Source organism: Hemiscyllium ocellatum, chromosome 4 (assembly GCF_020745735.1).
Source record: "Hemiscyllium ocellatum isolate sHemOce1 chromosome 4, sHemOce1.pat.X.cur, whole genome shotgun sequence".
NCBI classification, from domain to species: Eukaryota; Metazoa; Chordata; class Chondrichthyes; order Orectolobiformes; family Hemiscylliidae; genus Hemiscyllium; species Hemiscyllium ocellatum.
The window spans coordinates 85,164,706-85,183,053 of NC_083404.1; the positions used below are offsets into that span (position 1 = coordinate 85,164,706).

Here is an 18,348-nt window from a genome sequence, read left to right on the forward strand (position 1 = left end):
TTCATTTGAAAATTCTGACTGGTTCGTTGGTGAAAGAAAGGAGAAAATTTATAATTCAAAGGAATTTCTAACCATATTGTTCATGGCAGCCTGATCAAAAAGTAATTTGATTGTGCCTGTGCAGACACAGTGTCCGTGAGCTGGGCTCTGTCACTGAACCAGGACATTGTGGATGTTGTCATCCAGCAGCAAAAGGATAGACCTTAATAAGCAGCTCCAAAATCTGTAACACGGAACTGTGCATGCATCATTTTCAGTAGATATAGTTGTTTAACAATCACTTAATGATCATGCTTAACAACATAACACTGAATGCAATTGCTGCATTGTTGCATGTAGTTCGATTATTTCTGACAATGCCTGGCAATATTCAGCTTTGCAATCAATTACTGCAACAGTAAGAATAGTAATCCATTGATGCATGTTTAAAAGTTTTACTCCAAAGAAAATATATTAGCTATAACTGACAATAGCATCTTCTCTGAATTGTAAATTGGTTTCGTTACTATAAGCACTGTATTTTTTTCAAAGTTCTCAGGGAATGATTGTACCTGCATTATCTCATTGTGTTGCTATTTACGACCATCTCTGTATAAAACTCTTGATTATGTCAACTCTTACTCAAACTTAATTCCTGGGGTAAAGTAGTTCTCTCTTTTGTAATTGCTGTGAATATTTCTCAGCTATTTAGTTCTCCTTTGGTCACTTGCAACCATTCTATGTTGGTCTTGTTAGTTAAAATGAAACTGATAGAATAGGTGGCCAGGTCATATTTTCCTTTCATCTTATTAATTTGAATTTAACATCCTTGAAATATAAAGAAAACATGGGAACTACCCCGATTATGAATGTGAATAGCCCATCATTGGAATTTAATAACACAGTGAAATTTTGTCTGGTTTGAAATCCCTGCTTTATGGGTTTATTCTTATATAAATAATCAAAGTGATGTCATTCTGACTTGACACGGGATCTGTTGTGTCACTAACATGGTCTATAGCAGGAGAACAATATCCTAGAAATGCAGGTAACCTAGATAAGTGGTCACACAGTACATCTATCTGAAGGGTAAAACCAGCTGAGAAACATTCCCAATAATCAAATGGAGAGCTACGCAAGTATTAAATAAAAGGATTGACTTCAGCTGATTCCACTTTGGTAAGTTTTCTGTTGCTTTAGTCATTTTTTACAATCCAGTGGCTCAGGACTTAAACTTTAAACTCAGTCCATCATTCTGCAAGGTCTACGTGTCATAGGCTAAATGGCTACATTGCTTAGTTTCCTCTTTCAACCACATAGTGTGCCACAACCCCAACTTCAGGAAGTCTTATGCTTCAGTAGTGCCAAATTGCCGTTCTCATTTTTCTCTCTTTTCATATAGCCTCTGAACAAGATTGTGAGATCAAAGTAAAACAAAGCCAGATTTGGTTTCTATACTGTGAGTCTATGTCTTTTGGGGCTTCCATCTGACTCAGTTTGGAAGTGTTCATAGCACTGGAACTAGGATCAAACACAAGGTCTAGAAATTAAGATTTGGAGATACCAGTGTTGGACTGGGGTTTACAAAGTTAAAAATCACACAACACCAGGTTTAGGCCAACGGGTTTAATTGAAAGCACAGTAGCTTTCGGAGCGCCGCTCCTTCATCAGGTAGTTGTGGAGGACACAATTGTAAGGCATAGAATTTATTGCAAAAGTTTGCAGTGTGATGTAACTAAAATTATACATTGAAAAATATCTTGATTGTTGAGTCTTTCATCTATTCAAATACCATGATAGTTTCACTTCTTTCATGTGTACATCACAAAGCATTTTCTTAAAAGTTGCATTCTCAGGTTACAGTTAACCTGTGAATGCAAATTTTTTTTAAAAAGTTTTGTGATTTTATGAAAGAAGTGAAACTATCATGGTATTTGAACAGATGAAAGACTCAACAGACAATCAAGGTATTTTTCAATGTATAATTTCAGTTACATCACACTGTAAACTTTCGCTATAAATTCTATGCCTTATAATTGTGTCCTCCACAACCACCTGATGAAGGAGCGGCGCTCCAAAAGCTACTGTGCTTTCAATTAAACCTGTTGGACTATAACCTGGTGTTTTGTGATTTTTAACTCTAGTAATTAAGTGATTGTGAATTGAGCTATTACCCTTTCAAAATGGCGGCAATATTTGTATATGCTACAAGTTTATGGTAGTCCTTCTTTCTCACAAATAATAAAACATTTGAACAGCAAATGATTTCGATATACTTTTAAAAAGAGATATTGCAGAATCAATCTTTAGTGTCTGTTTCACAAATATCGGTTTGAAGACCTGACTGAGTTCTTAAAGTGCACGTTTGTGAAGCATTGTAACATGCTTAAAGGTTATTTGACAAGGTCTCAATTTGTTAATTGAGGTTGGTATGTGCATGTGTTATCCTCTTAACCATGAAATAAGCAAATATATCCAAAGTAAGAGAAATTGCCAATACCTTTAGGAATGTTTGCGTTCCATGTTGCTGTGTTGAGGTCATTGCTAACAGCTGTATTTTGCAAAGGTTTTAACTCCTAGCTGGAAAAGGTAACCAGTTAGATTTACTGTTACTGTTAAATTAAACCATTGTTTTGGACCAGTCAAGAAGCAAGGTTAATTTCAACTGAAAAGTTATGCGAAATTAATTAAAATATTAAAATTTTACATTAAAGCATAAATACAAAGCGCAGTTTCTCCTAGAGATGGAGGAGAGTGTGCTTAATATTACTTTAGTTCATTCTGAGTATGGTGTACCAGGCATTCATTTGCCAATCTAGAAATATGGAAGTAACTGACAAAGTTCCCTTTTTTTGTTAATGATAAGGAATAAAGTACTCGAATTAGAAAACACTGAATTCAGTGGAAAATAAAATGGAAGACAGTGTTAAACCGACATTTTGTTGTGTGTTGTCACTCAAGATTAAATTTAGCCTCTAAAAGTATATTAAAAAGCACTGGTTGCAAACAGATAATGACCATTTGTTAAAAATTCTACTGTGTTTAAGTCACACTGTAGGAAAAAGAATGCAGTCAATCTGATTGATCCCTGTATAATTTACATCAAGTTAAACTGTAATTTTCTGTTAAAAAGAGGATTTTCTTCTTTATTTTAGATTTGATTTTTCCAATTTTTTTTATTAGCTACTGCTTTAACATTTGATACTTTTGTGTTCTGATTAACTGTTCATTAACAAGATAATTTGTTCATTGTTACCATTCAGCAAAAAAATTATGTAAATTCAGAACGACAAACATTGAAAAAAAAATTAAAGGCACTTACAGTATCTAGGAAATTGTAAAATAACGCATGGACGTTATTCAAAATGACACATTGTTTGTGTGGTTTAGAGGATAAATTGCAGACATGCTGTGAAAATGATCAATACTATTGAGAAAGCAGTACTTGTAGAACTGGGTTCTGGTAGTAAAATCAAATTCGTCTTAATTCCGTAAGAGATCATCTCTGCCTTGTCACATGTCCTTTAACTGTTCACTCTAATGCAATTGAACAGAGGTCTAGCGGGGTTTATTCTGTTTGCATGTGCTTTCCCTAGACTCTGGCTGCCCTAACAAGAAATTCAATAAATCTGCTTCCAAACCACCTTGCACAAGCTTTGCATGTCCAATCTGGGCCTGAGGAAATTAACAAGCGAATAGAACATATCATCGACTTAAGAAGTGGGGATAAATTAAGAAGAGAGCATATCAAGCCTTTCTCACTGATGTTTAAAGAATCCAGCCTGGAGGAAAAGGTAGCTGGCCCATAAATACACATTTTGGCAGCATTAGCAAAAAAGACTCTTTAAGTGGAAGCAAAGATGTAAAAGCTTGAAGGGAAAAGATGCAATCACAAAATTTTAAATTTAGAAAGTATACAGTTCTATTATTGCATACCTTTCACACAAGAAAGTTTTGAAGTACTTAGTAAAATGAATAGAGAGACGATTAAAATGTGAAAGGAAAGATAGTTAAAAGAGGAAGATAATAATAATGTATGAATCAAGACTGGTTATTTTAGTAGTGTATCCATTGGGTTTAGATACTTTTCAGAACATTTTTAAAACTCTCTGTAAAGTAACCCTGAAAATATCTTTAGAAATTTAGTATTGTTCTTTGTTTTAATTGACCCAGCTCATTTACTTGTCGGCATTATCTTGCTAATTTCCCAGAAACCCTATAGAGACAGATACATCACTCCAAAGCACTACAGAACCTGCAACACATAATCTGTTAATCTTTTGTGCTTCTTTCTTCCAGTATTTACAGATGCGAGATGAAGTTTTCAAGTCAAATCTGGTGTGTGCTTTTATTGTTCTTATATTCATCGCCACAGTACAAAGTCTATTTCCTACACCAAGGTAGATATACCATGCCAACTCCTTATGAATGATGAATTATTATTTTTTTTCTGATTTGTATGGTGTAACATCACACTTTTTCCCTGGAGGGTCAGAATCCGAGGAGTGACATTATAGAGGTTTATAACGTCATGAAGAACATAGATAGGGTAAATGGAGAAGACCTTTTCCCTGATGTAGGGGAGTCCAAAAGTAGAGGGCATTGGTTTAGGATGAAAGGGGAAATATTTAAAAAGGGCCTAAAGGGCATCTTTTTCACGCAGAGGTGCTCTACGTATGGAATGAGTTGTCAGAGGAAATGGTGGAGGCTAGTTCAATTACAGCATTTAAAAGGCATTTGGATGGGTAAATGAATAGGAAAGGTTTAGAGGGATATAGGCTGGGTGCTGACAAATGGGACTAGATTAGGTTAGGATATCTGGTCGGCATGGACAAGTTGGACCGAAGGGTCTGTTTCCGTGCTGCACATCTCTATGACTCTAGATTCCATAGCACTGGGGAACAGCATTGTTGTTTATCTGACTTGGTGTTATTCAATAGCTAGAGTGTGCTGTTGAAAATATATTTAATATTTTTTCAAGCCAAGCCTGAAATGATAAGATCCTAAAATCTTGATAGGCAGACACCAAAAAACAAAAAGGATGGAAGAGCTGATATAGAGATAAGCAGAAATTACAAACTGAGAATCAAAATAAATCCTGGTAAATATGAAAACTGGTGTATAGCATTAGATTAGGACCATTTATACTATTATGGTGGGTCAAGATCAGCTGACTTGTATACCACTGCCTTGAACAGTTAATGCTGGCATATCCCACATTTGCATCTGTTAGTACCTGATGAGGAGACCAAGACGAGTTCAATGAACACCATTGAAGGACATGCTAGGAGTTTATCAGGCATACCTTGGAAAGGGGCATCAGTTTTAGTGAAACTACATACTAGAACCTTCATAGAATCCCAACAGTGTGGAAACAAGCCATTCGACCATCAAGTTTATACCAATCCTCTGACAAGCTCCCCCCTGCCCCCATACCCTACCATTGTAACCCCGCATTTACCATGGCTAACCCACCTAACCTAAACACCCCTGGACACTTTAGGCAGTTTAGCATTGTCAGTCCATCTTTTGCTTGGTTAAGATAAATGGGCAAAACAGGGTTGAACATTGCCATCCTCGAACTGATGTGGTAAGACTGAAGAATCAGTCAAGATGAAGTTTTCAAGTGTTATGGTCGCTGGTGTGTGCTTTTATTGTTGTTAAAGCAAAGCTCAATAACGCCAGCATACAGAGCCAAAGTGCTGGTGGTCATCCGAGTTAAATACAGAAAGAGAAGGCCTCACATACATTTCCTTCTCAACTCTGCTGAAGCCACCATGCAAGTGTGTAAGATGCAGTATTGGAAGTATTTGCAAGTATGTCTAAATCTGCAAGCATGTCTTAATCTGTAAGTGAACAATACAATTCAATTTTCTTCTTGCAGTCCAGCGCCAGTGTTTTGTCAATTTGGTTAATTTCATGTGACATTATGAAACAGTTGAGTACATTGACCACAGAGAAGGTTGTGAGTCCTGATGACATTTCATTTGTGATGATGGAAATATATGTAAGAAAGACAGTTATTCACCTCATCAATTATTGTGCCACAACTGCACATCAGATCTACCCACTTTAAAGAAGTGAATTTTTTTTAGTTCAGAATTATTTCATGGAAAATACATCCCCACATAGATTATGCATTCCAGTTCTCCCTTACATTTCCCAGTTAGGTCTTATTGGAGGATTATCTTCCTTTTATTTCCCCCAGATGTTTACAATAGTTTGCATAGATTTTACATTTAAATCTTTGCTGGACTCTCTTTCTTTAAGATCTATAATTGAAGTACCAATTAAGTCAGTAATTATTGCAAGTACACCCTCTTTACCTGAAAACACTTCCTGTTCACTTCCCAGACTTAAATATTAACAATACACTTTGAGATCATAGGTTAGCAATGCTTTCTTCCTCTGCCAGTAACTCATCCCTTCTCTAGTCAAACTCCCTGTCCGTTACAATAATATAATAAAATATTTGACATTGTTGTCCAGTTTGTTCTTTGGAACATTTTGAAATCTCTCCTTTTCCCTTATCTCAGTTCGATTGCATTAATTTAATTCATTTTTGAGCAGTATTAATTGCTTTGATGTGGAATTGCTGTTGAAGTAAATCTAGCAAGTTACTGCAGTGCAATTTATAGATCATATATAACCCAGCCACAGTACACTAGTGGTGGTAGAGAATGTTGAAGACAATAGATAATGAGTACAGCAGTAGGTGTATCCCATAAATAAAATTCCTTTTCATGGAAAGTGTTGAGCTTCCCGAGTACTGTTGTAATTGTAACATAAAGACAGGCGATGTATTCCATCACTGCAGCTTTACACATGGTGAAGAAGCTTTACAAAATTGAGCCGGTATTGGAATCATAATGATCCATTATGGTTTGGACATTGGCAATATGGAACACATTAATTGATTTACAGTTGAAAATTAGAGAGAGGTACTTTTGCCTTCTCTGACTTGAGAGTTATTGTAGGTATGAATACTAGTTGTCATGTCAGGGCAAGGCTAGAAGGCCTTTATTTGGCTGGCATAGGCTGCTAGGGTATATGACAAATCCAACTTTGAAATCGTCAGTGATCAACAAGGCTATTGGTCAGGGCTGAAGATGCTCCTTTTGGGAAAAAGAAAGGGAAATGTTTGCATTACTACTTTAAGAGTGGAGTTGCTTTAAGAGGTGCATACTTGGATGGGCCAAGTTTCAGGATGTTATCACTTGATTGGAGGCCATGGTCACTCTGCAATGCAGCACCCTCGGCCAAGGATGTGTCTAGAGATAACTCTGTGCTGTATGCCTTATTTTCAGCTGTAAACGAAGCCACAAGAGATCATTAAACAAAGATCCTTCATTTACTCCTTTATTTGTATTACATTTCAAGAGCACGATCACTACACTTACAAACAAATAAGAGAACTTACATTGTTCGAGGAGTATTAAAATGTACTTAAAGGATTAAAGAGTTACCTTTGGTAAAGGCACTTGGTTCAAAGGCTAACAGCAATGACCTAACCCAGAGATCTTTGAATCACAACTGGTCAAATAGTCTGTATCAGCAGGGAAAAGAGAAAAGGGAGAGAGAGAAAGTGGAAGTAGATCCTCAAGGAAAAGGGAATGGGGAAACATGTGGAAACCAATCTCTAACCTTTGGAAGAACAAATGTAGGAGGCAGAGCTGCAAGAGAACACACTGTCTGCTTTAATTGTGATAAATTGGGTAATTCAGGTCATTCAATAGAACATTACTGATATTTAAAAATGACAGATAACCTTTCTACACAACCCCCGTCTGCGGTTATTAAGTTCACTACGTGCAACTTTATGGGAACTGCCTATCAATTTGTTGATGAATTTAACTGCTCAAGTGGCCAACTCATCTAGTGCACATCTGCAAAATAGCACCCTTATGGATTTGATTGTTGCAATTTTATTGGTAATGTTAAAAGATGGAAACTTGGGGCTAATTTTAACTTTGGGTGGATATAAGACATGCAGCTTAATGCATTTGCAAGGGCCCAAAGCCATGTACTGGCCAGAGTTCATTTCAATGTGCACAGCTTGTTGTAGATGTTGATCTAGTGCTCGAAGGTAACCTATTAGTTGGAGCAGGAAGAGATTGTAGCTCTTACATGGAGATGAGCCTGGGGTAATAACTTGAAGTGGAGAGGCAGGAGGCAATGACAGGAGGAGGTCCTGCAGTATCAGCAACTTCTAGAAGACCATATGGTGTCAGGAGCATTCACTGTCCTCTTGTATCCACAAAGTTCTTCCTGAAAGAACTTGCTTTTGTCACAGTTCACATGGTATATTAAAATTACACTTCACTCCTTTGTGTGTGTCAAAGGACTCACTCTTATACAAGTACATTCTTACCTGAAACAGGCAGACATGAAGGGTAACCAATGAAAAGCCGACAAATGAAATAACAATCAGTGATAGGAAACAAAAATGGTAATATCAATTTCCTGAATTTCAGATGCTACCAGTCTGCTATCATTTTACTGTGATGTGAAAATCAAGTACTTTTGTTTTCTTATGACCATTAAAACATCTGTATAGCAAAATTCAGTTTATACTATTTCGGTGTTAGTCAGACAGGTACAGTCCATAGATGTTAATGGTTTTTCAAATGCAGTGTTGTTTCGAGTGACTGTATATTGTTAAACAAAGTGACCTTACAATGTTTTCTCTTTAGAACAATTCCTGTGGCGATCCAATATACTATTCTGATCATATTGCATGCTGCATTGATACTATTCACAACTGCAGAGGATTATAAATGTCTGCCTTTAATGCTTCGGCAATGTTGCTGCTGGATCAATGAAACACATTTCGCACGGAATATTGTTACACTTATCTCCATTATCATAAACTTCCTTAGCGCTATGATGAACATAGTACGTATTAAATTGCTATTGTACTGTTTTTTGGTGAGGTATGTTTGATGTAACTTAAATAGACGTTATTGGGCTCCACACCATTTTAAATCCTATTGAACATTGTGCAGTTTAGTTTTCAACCTTCAAAGAAGTACAGGTCCAATTGATCTCCCAGTCAAGTATATCATTATTCAGAAAACTGAAGTGTATGTTGATAAAGGCAGAAAGTTTGTAGCTTTCTAGCAAAAACTCCGAAGAATATTACGCTATTAGTTATTTTTAATGAAATAAAACTTAAAGCCATTTCTTCATAATTAGATGTACAATTATTTTGACTTATGTTATTGTATTACTTTAGTACATCACTTTGATAAAATATTTTCTCAAACTTTTAGCTCCAGTGATAGTTTAGGTGAAAATTTTCTCCACTTTTACAGTTTGTTAAACTGATTTGGCATATTCTAATTTTGTGTCCAAAATTACCAGAAAAACAGAAAAGATTAACAAACTTTATTTTTAAGATATTGAGGCTTAAATCAAGTATAATTTTGTATGACATCAAATAATATAAATAAATTCAAAATTCAATAAATAAGAATGAGAATTTGAGTCTCTGGACGGATCAGAAACTTGGTGATGAAAGCCTTCTAAGAAGAAACATACTGCTGCAATATAAAGCAGGCTTTGCACTGGAACTGTGTTATCTTGAGTTAAGGATTCTGTCTTATGAAAAGAAGATTGAGCAGTTTAGGCCTACACTATCCAGAAAGATAAGAGGAGATCTAACAGAGGTATAAGATGTTAAAAGGGATTAACAAAGTAGACGTAGAATAGATGTTTTTCCTTGTGCAGCAGTCCAGAACAAGAGATCATAGTTTTAGTGTAAGACGTAGCAGGTTTAAAATAGTGGTGAGGAGGAATTACTGTCTTAAAGGGTCATGATCTATGGAATTCACTACCCCAGAGTGCAGTGATTGCTGAGACACTGACTAAATTTAAGGAGGAGATAGACAGGTTTTTAATTAGTACTGGTTTGGAGGGTTATGGGGAGCAGGCAGAATAGTGGAATTGAGGCGGAGCTGAGATTAACCATGGTTGTATTGAATGGCAAAACAGACCTGAGGGGCTGAATTGCCTACTTCTTATGTTTTTTTTATTCTGAATGTAACAGGCTATTTCAGATTTTTATCCTTACTTAAATGTGTGTGTTGGTTTTTAATGTGGCCAATTTTCAACTGTGAGTCATCAAGTAGATTTTTCCAATCTACTTCCCCACTTAATGGCAGGAAAAATTCAAACATGCAAAACAATGGACTGAATGTAATAGTTGCAGCAGTCAGAAATCCAATTGCAACCCTTTCACAATCATTTCCAGGAACATTGATGGAAGTAAATGTCAGTTAGCTAGTGAACTGCTTGCCCTTAAAGTCCCAAACGTTTAAAATTGAAGAGTTTACATCCCAGAGCTGCCAGATTATCACATGGCCCGTAGCTCTTAAAGGTCACCAGGAGACTCAAAGCAGCAGCCAGTGATGGATGCCTGAGAACAGAGGTAAGCCAGTGAAACAGACTCCAGTAAGGCTAAAATCAACGAGGTAAAAACAATGACTGCAGATGCTGGAAACCAGATTCTGGATTAGTGGTGCTGGAAGAGCAAAGCAGTTCAGGCAGTATCCAAAGTGTAGTGAAATCGACGTTTCGGGCAATTGCCTGAAATGTCGATTTCGCTGCACTTTGGATGCTGCCTGAACTGCTGTGCTCTTCCAGCACCACTAATCCAGAATCCAGTGAGGATATACACGGCAGTCTTCCTTGATTTGACTTATTTAATGTCATGTGTATTTTGTTACAAAATACAATGAAAAATGTTGCATAGTGTCGCCATTCTTAGCCGCCACCTTAAAACACAGAAAAATGAATCAAAACATAGAATATAAAGGTAGAAGAATAAAGAAGAAGTGATCAACTTTACGATCCGTCTTGTTCAATGTTCCGTCAGGGTCTAGTGGCCAGGTACAAGCTCCCTTCACTGCGCTGCCGCCACTGGAAGGAAATTTGCCAATTTTTGGCACCACGGTCTCCACCAATGCCCTTGCCAATTTGAGTCCTTACTGGACCTCACCAATGCAGATGCCACAAATGCCAGGAACCTGCACTGGACAAAACTCCAGTCCGTTGTTGCTCACTTCAGGCCCATCCCACTAACGCAGCCACGGCCCTTGCTGCAGAGTCTCGTAATGTGCCCAAACCTGCCTCCACCGCTGCCTCCATGAATCTGTGCCAAACTCAGATGTTGCCAGACACCCAAATTCGCCTCTGCTGTAGTGGCCATGAGTCGGTGATAGGGCCGCCTCATCAATACACCCAAACCCCCTCTGACACTGTCGCCAAGGATTCTATTTCCTTTATCATTTAAAGAGTTGATACTTCCCCTCAATGTGCATTCTTCTGCAGTGACAAAATACTGCTGGTCCTTGAATCTGTCCTGATTCTTATGATTTGTATGATTAGGGCTGGGACTTTTCCTTAGAATAGTTCCTACTTCACTGTCACCACTCTGTCAGAAATAGGACAGAAACCCTATTTATACAGGCAAACAGCAAAACCATCGTTGCATAGATAGGACCATTAAGAGGATTCTCCAGCCTCATTCTCAAGTACAGTTAATCCCGCCCTGCCATTGCTAATTTGGAAATTGTCAAATAAATTGGGGGGGGGGGGGGGGGGGGAGGTGATGGCTAGTGGTATTATTGCTGGACCATTAATCCAAAAACTCTGGTAACGTTCTGGGGACCTGGGTTCGAATCCTGGCATGGCAGGTGTGGACTTTGAATTCAGTAAATATCTGGAATTAGTAGTCTAATGATGCTCATTAAACCATTGTCGATTGTTGTAAAAACTCACCTGGTTCACTAATGTCCTTTAGGGATGGAAACTGCCATCTTTACCTGGTGTGGCCTACATGTGACTCCAACAATGTGATTGACTCTGAACTGCCCTGTAGGCAATTAGGGATGGGTAATAAAATGTCCAGTGACACCCACATCCCATGAATTAATAAAAATAAAGCAATATGTTCAAAGTTCTTTAGCTATAGCTGTGTTAAAATCTAAAAAAACTGAAGTCGTGTAAATTGAAGAATATGCATCTGTGTATGTTGGTACAAAATTGAATCAAGAGGCCATTTGGCTTCTAGAGCATGTTCTGCCATTCAAAATTTCTTAGCTGATCAGTTTGTGTTTTGAATTCCACATTCCCATCTCCCCTCAATTGATTTCTTTGCCTAACAAATCCATTTACATCCACCTTAGAAATATTTAATAATCTGCCTCCAAACTTATTCAGAACAGAGAGTTCCAAAGCCCAACCCTCTTGAGAGAAAACATATCTCTTCATCTCTGTCCTAACAGGATGATCCCTAATTCTTAAGCAGTGCCCCCTTAGTTCTGAACACATACACAAGAGGAAAATTTCTTTCCACATCCACCTTGTCAAGACCATACAAAATCTTATAAGCTTTTATCAAGTCAACCCTCTCATAAATTCTAGTGGAAACAAATCCAGTCTTGCCACCTTTCTTAATAAAACAACCCACACATTCTGAGTATCAAACTAGTAAACCTCTTCTGAACTACCTCCAATGCATTTACATCCTGCTTTAGGTCTTACGTAGATGTTAACTTTGTTTAGCTGCACAGATGGCATTAACACTATTTTGAGAATTTAATATACATTCCTGTAATTTAGCAGATCGCTTTTCAGATGTGTGCTTTGACATCTTTATATCTTTACTAAATATTTAGATCGAATCAATTTCAAATTACTTGATATAGAATTTTTTTGAATATAATTATTGAGTAAATTGCACCTAACACTTGACTTCTTTTTCAGTTTTGGTGTGATTCAGATACCTTGACAACTGTAAAGAATCAGACATTCAACTCTACTGACATGTATGCAGACATATGCTTCTATCCAAAGGTATTTAAATACTCTTTTTAGCATGTGTGTCATTGTTTAATCATCTTTTAATTATGCCAGATTTTTTTGTCAGACAGTCTGACTCAATACCGGATGAAAGATAAAGGAAATTCACCTCACCCTTTTGCACCCATGTAACTCACTGGCAGCAATGGTCGTATACACTGCTGAGACTTTTCTTATGAGGAATAAAAGTGGTCTTCTGTCGTGAGGCTGTTCCAATTGAAGACGTTTCAACTTGAATTCTGAGTCACCGAGACCATTTTGGGTGACATTTTGCTTTCATTAAAGTGAATATTGTCAATACTAGGGATAGAACGCCTCCTTTCCAAATTTATTATTTAATATCAGCACTGAACACATCCAAATTACAGAAATGATGACTTATGATTACACCATACCTTTTACGTAGAAAACATTACAAAATGCTCACAGAAATGTCCTTGGATAAAGATACAGAATAAAAGAGGATGTTAGATGTGACTAAAAGCTTTCTTTAAGAAGTAAATGCTCCAGACGGTCTTTAAGAAGGAGAAGCTGGTAGAGAGATGTACAGGTTTAAGGTATGAACTGTGTTGTGCTCATTGATGTCTGAAGATATGGCCATCTACGTTATGGTGAAGGAACTGGAGGGTGGTAAACATGAGACAGAACTTGGGTAAGTTTTGGTTTGGTGAGAAAGTAAACATTTATAACTCGATCCTGACTAACCTGTCTCAAACATTTCCAATTTTAGTTTTAATAGAGGTAGTTCAGGTGTCAGTGACTAATCAGTTCTCAGGAGTAGAGTCAGTAACTACTTTTAAGGAGGTCATGCACCTTAATTGTGAGATTTTTCTTCATCTTTTAGACAAAAGGAAGCAATAAGTGCTGGATGCTTTAATCAAATATCTTTAAAGCACTATTTAATGGTTCTGCTACATTTAGTCATCAAAGGTGGTGGATAATTAAACAGTTCTATGGAGCACTGCACAAACATCCCATCCTCCAAAATAGGGGAGCCCAGCACATTAGTGCAAAAGAAAGTTTGAAGCTTTTGCAACAGTCTTCAGCCACAACTGCCAAGTGGATAATCCATCTCAGTCTCTTCTAGTGGCCCCCTGAATCACAGATGCAAGTCTTCAGTGAATTCAATTCTGTCCACGTAATATCACTGAATACTGCAAAGCCTATAGGCCTTGAGAATATTCCAGCAGTAGTAGACTTGCGTTTCAGACTTGCCACTCCTTTAACCAAGCTGTTCCAATAAAGCTATAACGCCAACAGCTATCCAACAAAGTAGGAAGTTGCCCAGGTATGTCCTGTGCACAAAAGGAGAATGAATCAAACCTAGCCAACTCCCACCCCATCAGTTTGCACTCAACCATCAGTGAAGTGTCATCAATAGTACTATCAAGCAGCACCTGTTGGTTCCTCGAAGTCCCTTTATCTCCTGACATCATTACAATCTTGGTTTAAACATGAACAAAAGAGCTGAATTCCAGAGGTGAGATGACATTTAACTGAGTGTAGCATCAAGGAGCTCTGCCAAAACTGGTGTCAATGTGTTAATTCGCCTCCTAACTCCCCAAAACCTGTCTACTATCTACAAGGCACAGAGGTATGATTAAATATTCCTTAATTGCCTGGATATGTGCAGCTCCTCCTGAAGCAGGTCATTTGATTGGCATCACATTCACAAACATTCACTCCCTTCACCACCAATGCTCAGTCCTGTTCAAAAGTTACAGAGCAGAAATTCATCAAAGCCCTTCAGATAGCACCTTCCAAACACATTACCACTACCAGGACAAGAAATGAAATACGTGGTAACACCACCATTTGTAAGTTCCCCTTAAAGCCACTCACCATCCTGACTTGGAAATACATCACCATTCCTCCTGCAACTCCCTCCTGTTAGGTAGGATTAACACTCGGGCAAATGTAAGATGGATGTAACACTAAAATGTTAGATAGAAATAGCTCTCAGGCTGATGTGGCCAGGGGGCCCCAGAGGGGGAAACAGACACGAGGTCTGAGGGAGATAACTGAACCAGTGGAAAAGTACTGAAAGAGCAGTAAAACTTGAAAAAACAGAACAAAGGGGGCCATCTGGTACATAGCAAGTTGAGCTAACTGATAGCCGAATAAGGCATGTTCGAACACTGATAAGAGACTGGGGCCAATGACAAACTATAGAACCGACCATTACCAAATAAGGGAACGGTGCAGGAATAAGGGGGGTATAAGAATAAACAACTTAGAACAAAGGGTCAGAACGCCTTCTCCAGCAAGTCTGATGTCTTGCTGTAACTCGATTCTCTCTCGAATAAAGCAGTCTGTTTCTTAGAATCTGACCCGGTGTCTCATTCCTCCGAAACGAACACGGGGACGGTAGAACCGTCTTAACACTCCCGAATGGCATTGTCGGTCTACTCACACTAAATAGACTTCAGTGGTTCAAGAAGGTAGCTCATCCCCATGTCTTCAGAGCAATTAGGGATGGGCAGCCAATGCTGGCCCACCTAGCTATGTCTACATCCTGTGAGTGATTTTAAAAAAAAAGATAGCTCCCTCCAAATCCAATAAGTTTCCTTGTCATGAATTCCACAGTTGCTGATTCCCTTTCCCATGATTACCCTTCCAATCAACATCAGCCTCGCCCACAGTCTCGCTACTCCCAGCCACTGTCTCACTTGTTTTCTAACATCTTGATCAACACCTCACTGCTCCACAACCGACAGCTCAGTCCTCCTTCGTCCTCCCTCTCACGTTTCCTGACCATAATGAGCTCTCCAACCACCATCCATTGTGTGAAATCTCTCTGACTCTCTATAGTTACATTCTTGTGTCACTGGTTCAGCCAGTCAGTCTGACTGGTTGTTAAACAGGTAAGATTCAGATAATTAAAAGACTTTAGCAGGAGATCCAGGAAACTTAGATGTTGGGTTTCCCCGTTGCAGCTCCTCTGTACATGCAGCTCATGCTCTGAACATCATGCCCAAATTCTTTAGAGTTGTAGGGGATGCAGGATGTGGTTATGATCTAGTCAAGATAGGGAGTGATTTGACTAGCAAGGGAAGAGTTTTAAATTTAAATCCAAGGCCAGTCAGTGCAGGGGTGACAGGTGAACAGAATTCGGTGTGGGATAGGATCGTTGGGATGCCCTGTATCCTAGGTTTATGAAGGATGGAGGGTGGGAGGACTTCCAGGAGAAGACCAGAGTGAGGGGCACAGTTGAGGGTTCAAGCTCCTGCTAAGCTGAGACAGGGCCCAACTGTGCAAAGATGGAAACGGCCACTGTTGACTAGGGCAGAGAGACTATCAGGTCAGAAGCTCATCTATGCGCTCATCAAGGTATGTTGAAAATAGTGTGGTTCATCTGAGAAGTGGCTACCAATGGATTGGAATGATTGGCAAGGAAAAAGATAGGTTAACCTTTATTGTAAGACAGTTTGAGTACAGGAGTCCATTCTGTGGAACATTGATGAAACCATGCGTGGAGTAATGTGTGCAGTTCTTCTTACCTGAGGAAATGTATACCTGCCATAGAGGGATTGCTATGGAAGTCCACCAGTATGAATCCTGGGCTGGTGGGACTATCGTATGGGAAATTATTGAAAAGACCAGGCCCATATTCTCTGTAGTTTAGAAGAATGAAAAGCAACTTAATAGAAATTAGAAAATTCAGGAAGGATGTTTCCCTTGGCTGTGAGTTAGAAACCGAATTCTGTTCACCTGTCACCCCTGCACTGACTGGCCTTGGAATTAAATTTAAAATTCTTCCCTTGCTAGTCAAATCACTCCCTATCTTGACTAGATCACGACCACATCCTGCATCCCCTACAACTCTAAAGAATTTGGGCATGATGTTCAGAGCATGGGCTGCATGTACAGAGGAGCTGCAACGGGGAAACCCAACATCTAAGTTTCCTGGATCTCCTGCTGTGAGTTGGGGAGACAGGCCACCTACTTGCGGAACGTTTCAGGGAACACCTCTGGGACACCTGCACCAACCAGCCCAACCGCTCGGTGGCTGAACACTTTAACTCCCCCTCCCACTTCGCCTCCATCCCCAGACCCTGGCCACACGATGCCTGGAGGAAGAGTGCCTCATCTTTCGCCTTAGAACCCTCCAACCACACTGGATGAATGAAGATTTCTCCAGCTTCCTCATTTCCCCTCCCCCCACTTTATCTCAGTCCTAACCCCCGGATTCAGCACTAGCCTCTTGACCTGCAGTTTTCTTCCCGACCTCTCCGGCCCCACCCCCTCACCGGCCTATCACCCTCACCCTCACCTCCTTCCACCCATCATATTCTCAGTGCCCCTTCCCCAAATTCCTTCCCCCCATCTTTTATCTCAGCCCACCTGGCATACCAGCCTCATTCCTGAAGAAGGGCTTATGCCTGAAACATTGATTCTCCTGCTCCTTGGATGCTGCCTGGCCTGCTGTGTTTTTCCAGAACCACATTTTTCGGCTGTGAGTTAGAAAGTGGACATATCTCAGAATAAGAGGCAAGCCATTTAGGAATAAGATGAAGAGGAACTTGTCTGTCCTCAGAGGGTGTTGAGCCTTTGGAATTCTTGATCCCAAAGGACGCTGGAAGCTCAGTCATTCAGGATATTCAAGTTTAACAATATCACTGTCTGTGGGGATAGTTTGGCGATATAGAGTTGAGACAGAGCATGGGCTCTAATATAGAGTGGTGGAAAAGATCTGAAGGGTTAAATAGTCTTTTTCTGCTGCTGTATATCTTTTCATGTTCCTACTCTGGCTTTATTACATCGAGAGTGAGAGAAAGAGACTGAAAGCTGGGCAGGTACTTATACACTAGAATGCCATGTAATGTAACTGTCTTAAAGGTGCAGGTCTGTCTGCTCAGGATTTGATTTATTCCAATATTATTCATTTTCCCTTTACAGTATAGGAACCCTTTTCCAATAAATGCACAGAGCTTTTTTAACATTTGTATAACATTTTGGAGGATGATGACTTGACCAGATCTAATCTTCTACACAGTTAGCAGGATGTTTTGGCAGCATAGCAGCAAGTGTGCTATCTGTCCTCACTGGTGGGTGTGTATGATATCAGAGGTTATTGTCTGGTATAATGTTTTTACTATCCAGCTGTCACCCTCCGTGATGGATATGCATTTGGACATATCATCCATTCCTTTCCAGGATTTGACTATTGATCATTACATAAATGTCCCAATCCTCCAGGCACATCAGTGCAAAAGATAAAGGCTGAAGTATTTGCAACAATCCTTGATCAGAAGTGTCAAGTCGATGATCCATCTTAGCCTCCTCCGGAAATTCCCAGGGTCACAGATTCCAATCCTCAGTCAATTTGATTCATTCCACATGATACCAAGAAATAGCTGAAGGCACTGGATATTTCAAAAGCATGGCGCTGACATCATTCTGGCTCCAGAATTTCCTATGCCCTTAGCCAAGCTGTCTCACAGTGCAATACAACACTGGTATCTACCTGACAATGAGGAAAAAGGACCACTTTTGTCCTGTATA

The 18,348-nt window shown here is 39.1% G+C and overlaps 1 protein-coding gene across 1 annotated transcript in view; it reads left to right on the forward strand.

Annotated features, from left to right (window-relative positions):
• Positions 1-18,348, forward strand: part of adcy8 (adenylate cyclase 8 (brain)) — a 108,858-nt gene that overhangs the window by 50,999 nt on the left and 39,511 nt on the right. The window contains exons 8-11 of the mRNA XM_060824370.1: positions 3,576-3,773; positions 4,279-4,379; positions 8,673-8,874; positions 12,748-12,837. Coding sequence (XP_060680353.1) covers positions 3,576-3,773; positions 4,279-4,379; positions 8,673-8,874; positions 12,748-12,837 — 591 coding nt within the window. The remainder of the gene's footprint in view (positions 1-3,575; positions 3,774-4,278; positions 4,380-8,672; positions 8,875-12,747; positions 12,838-18,348) is intronic.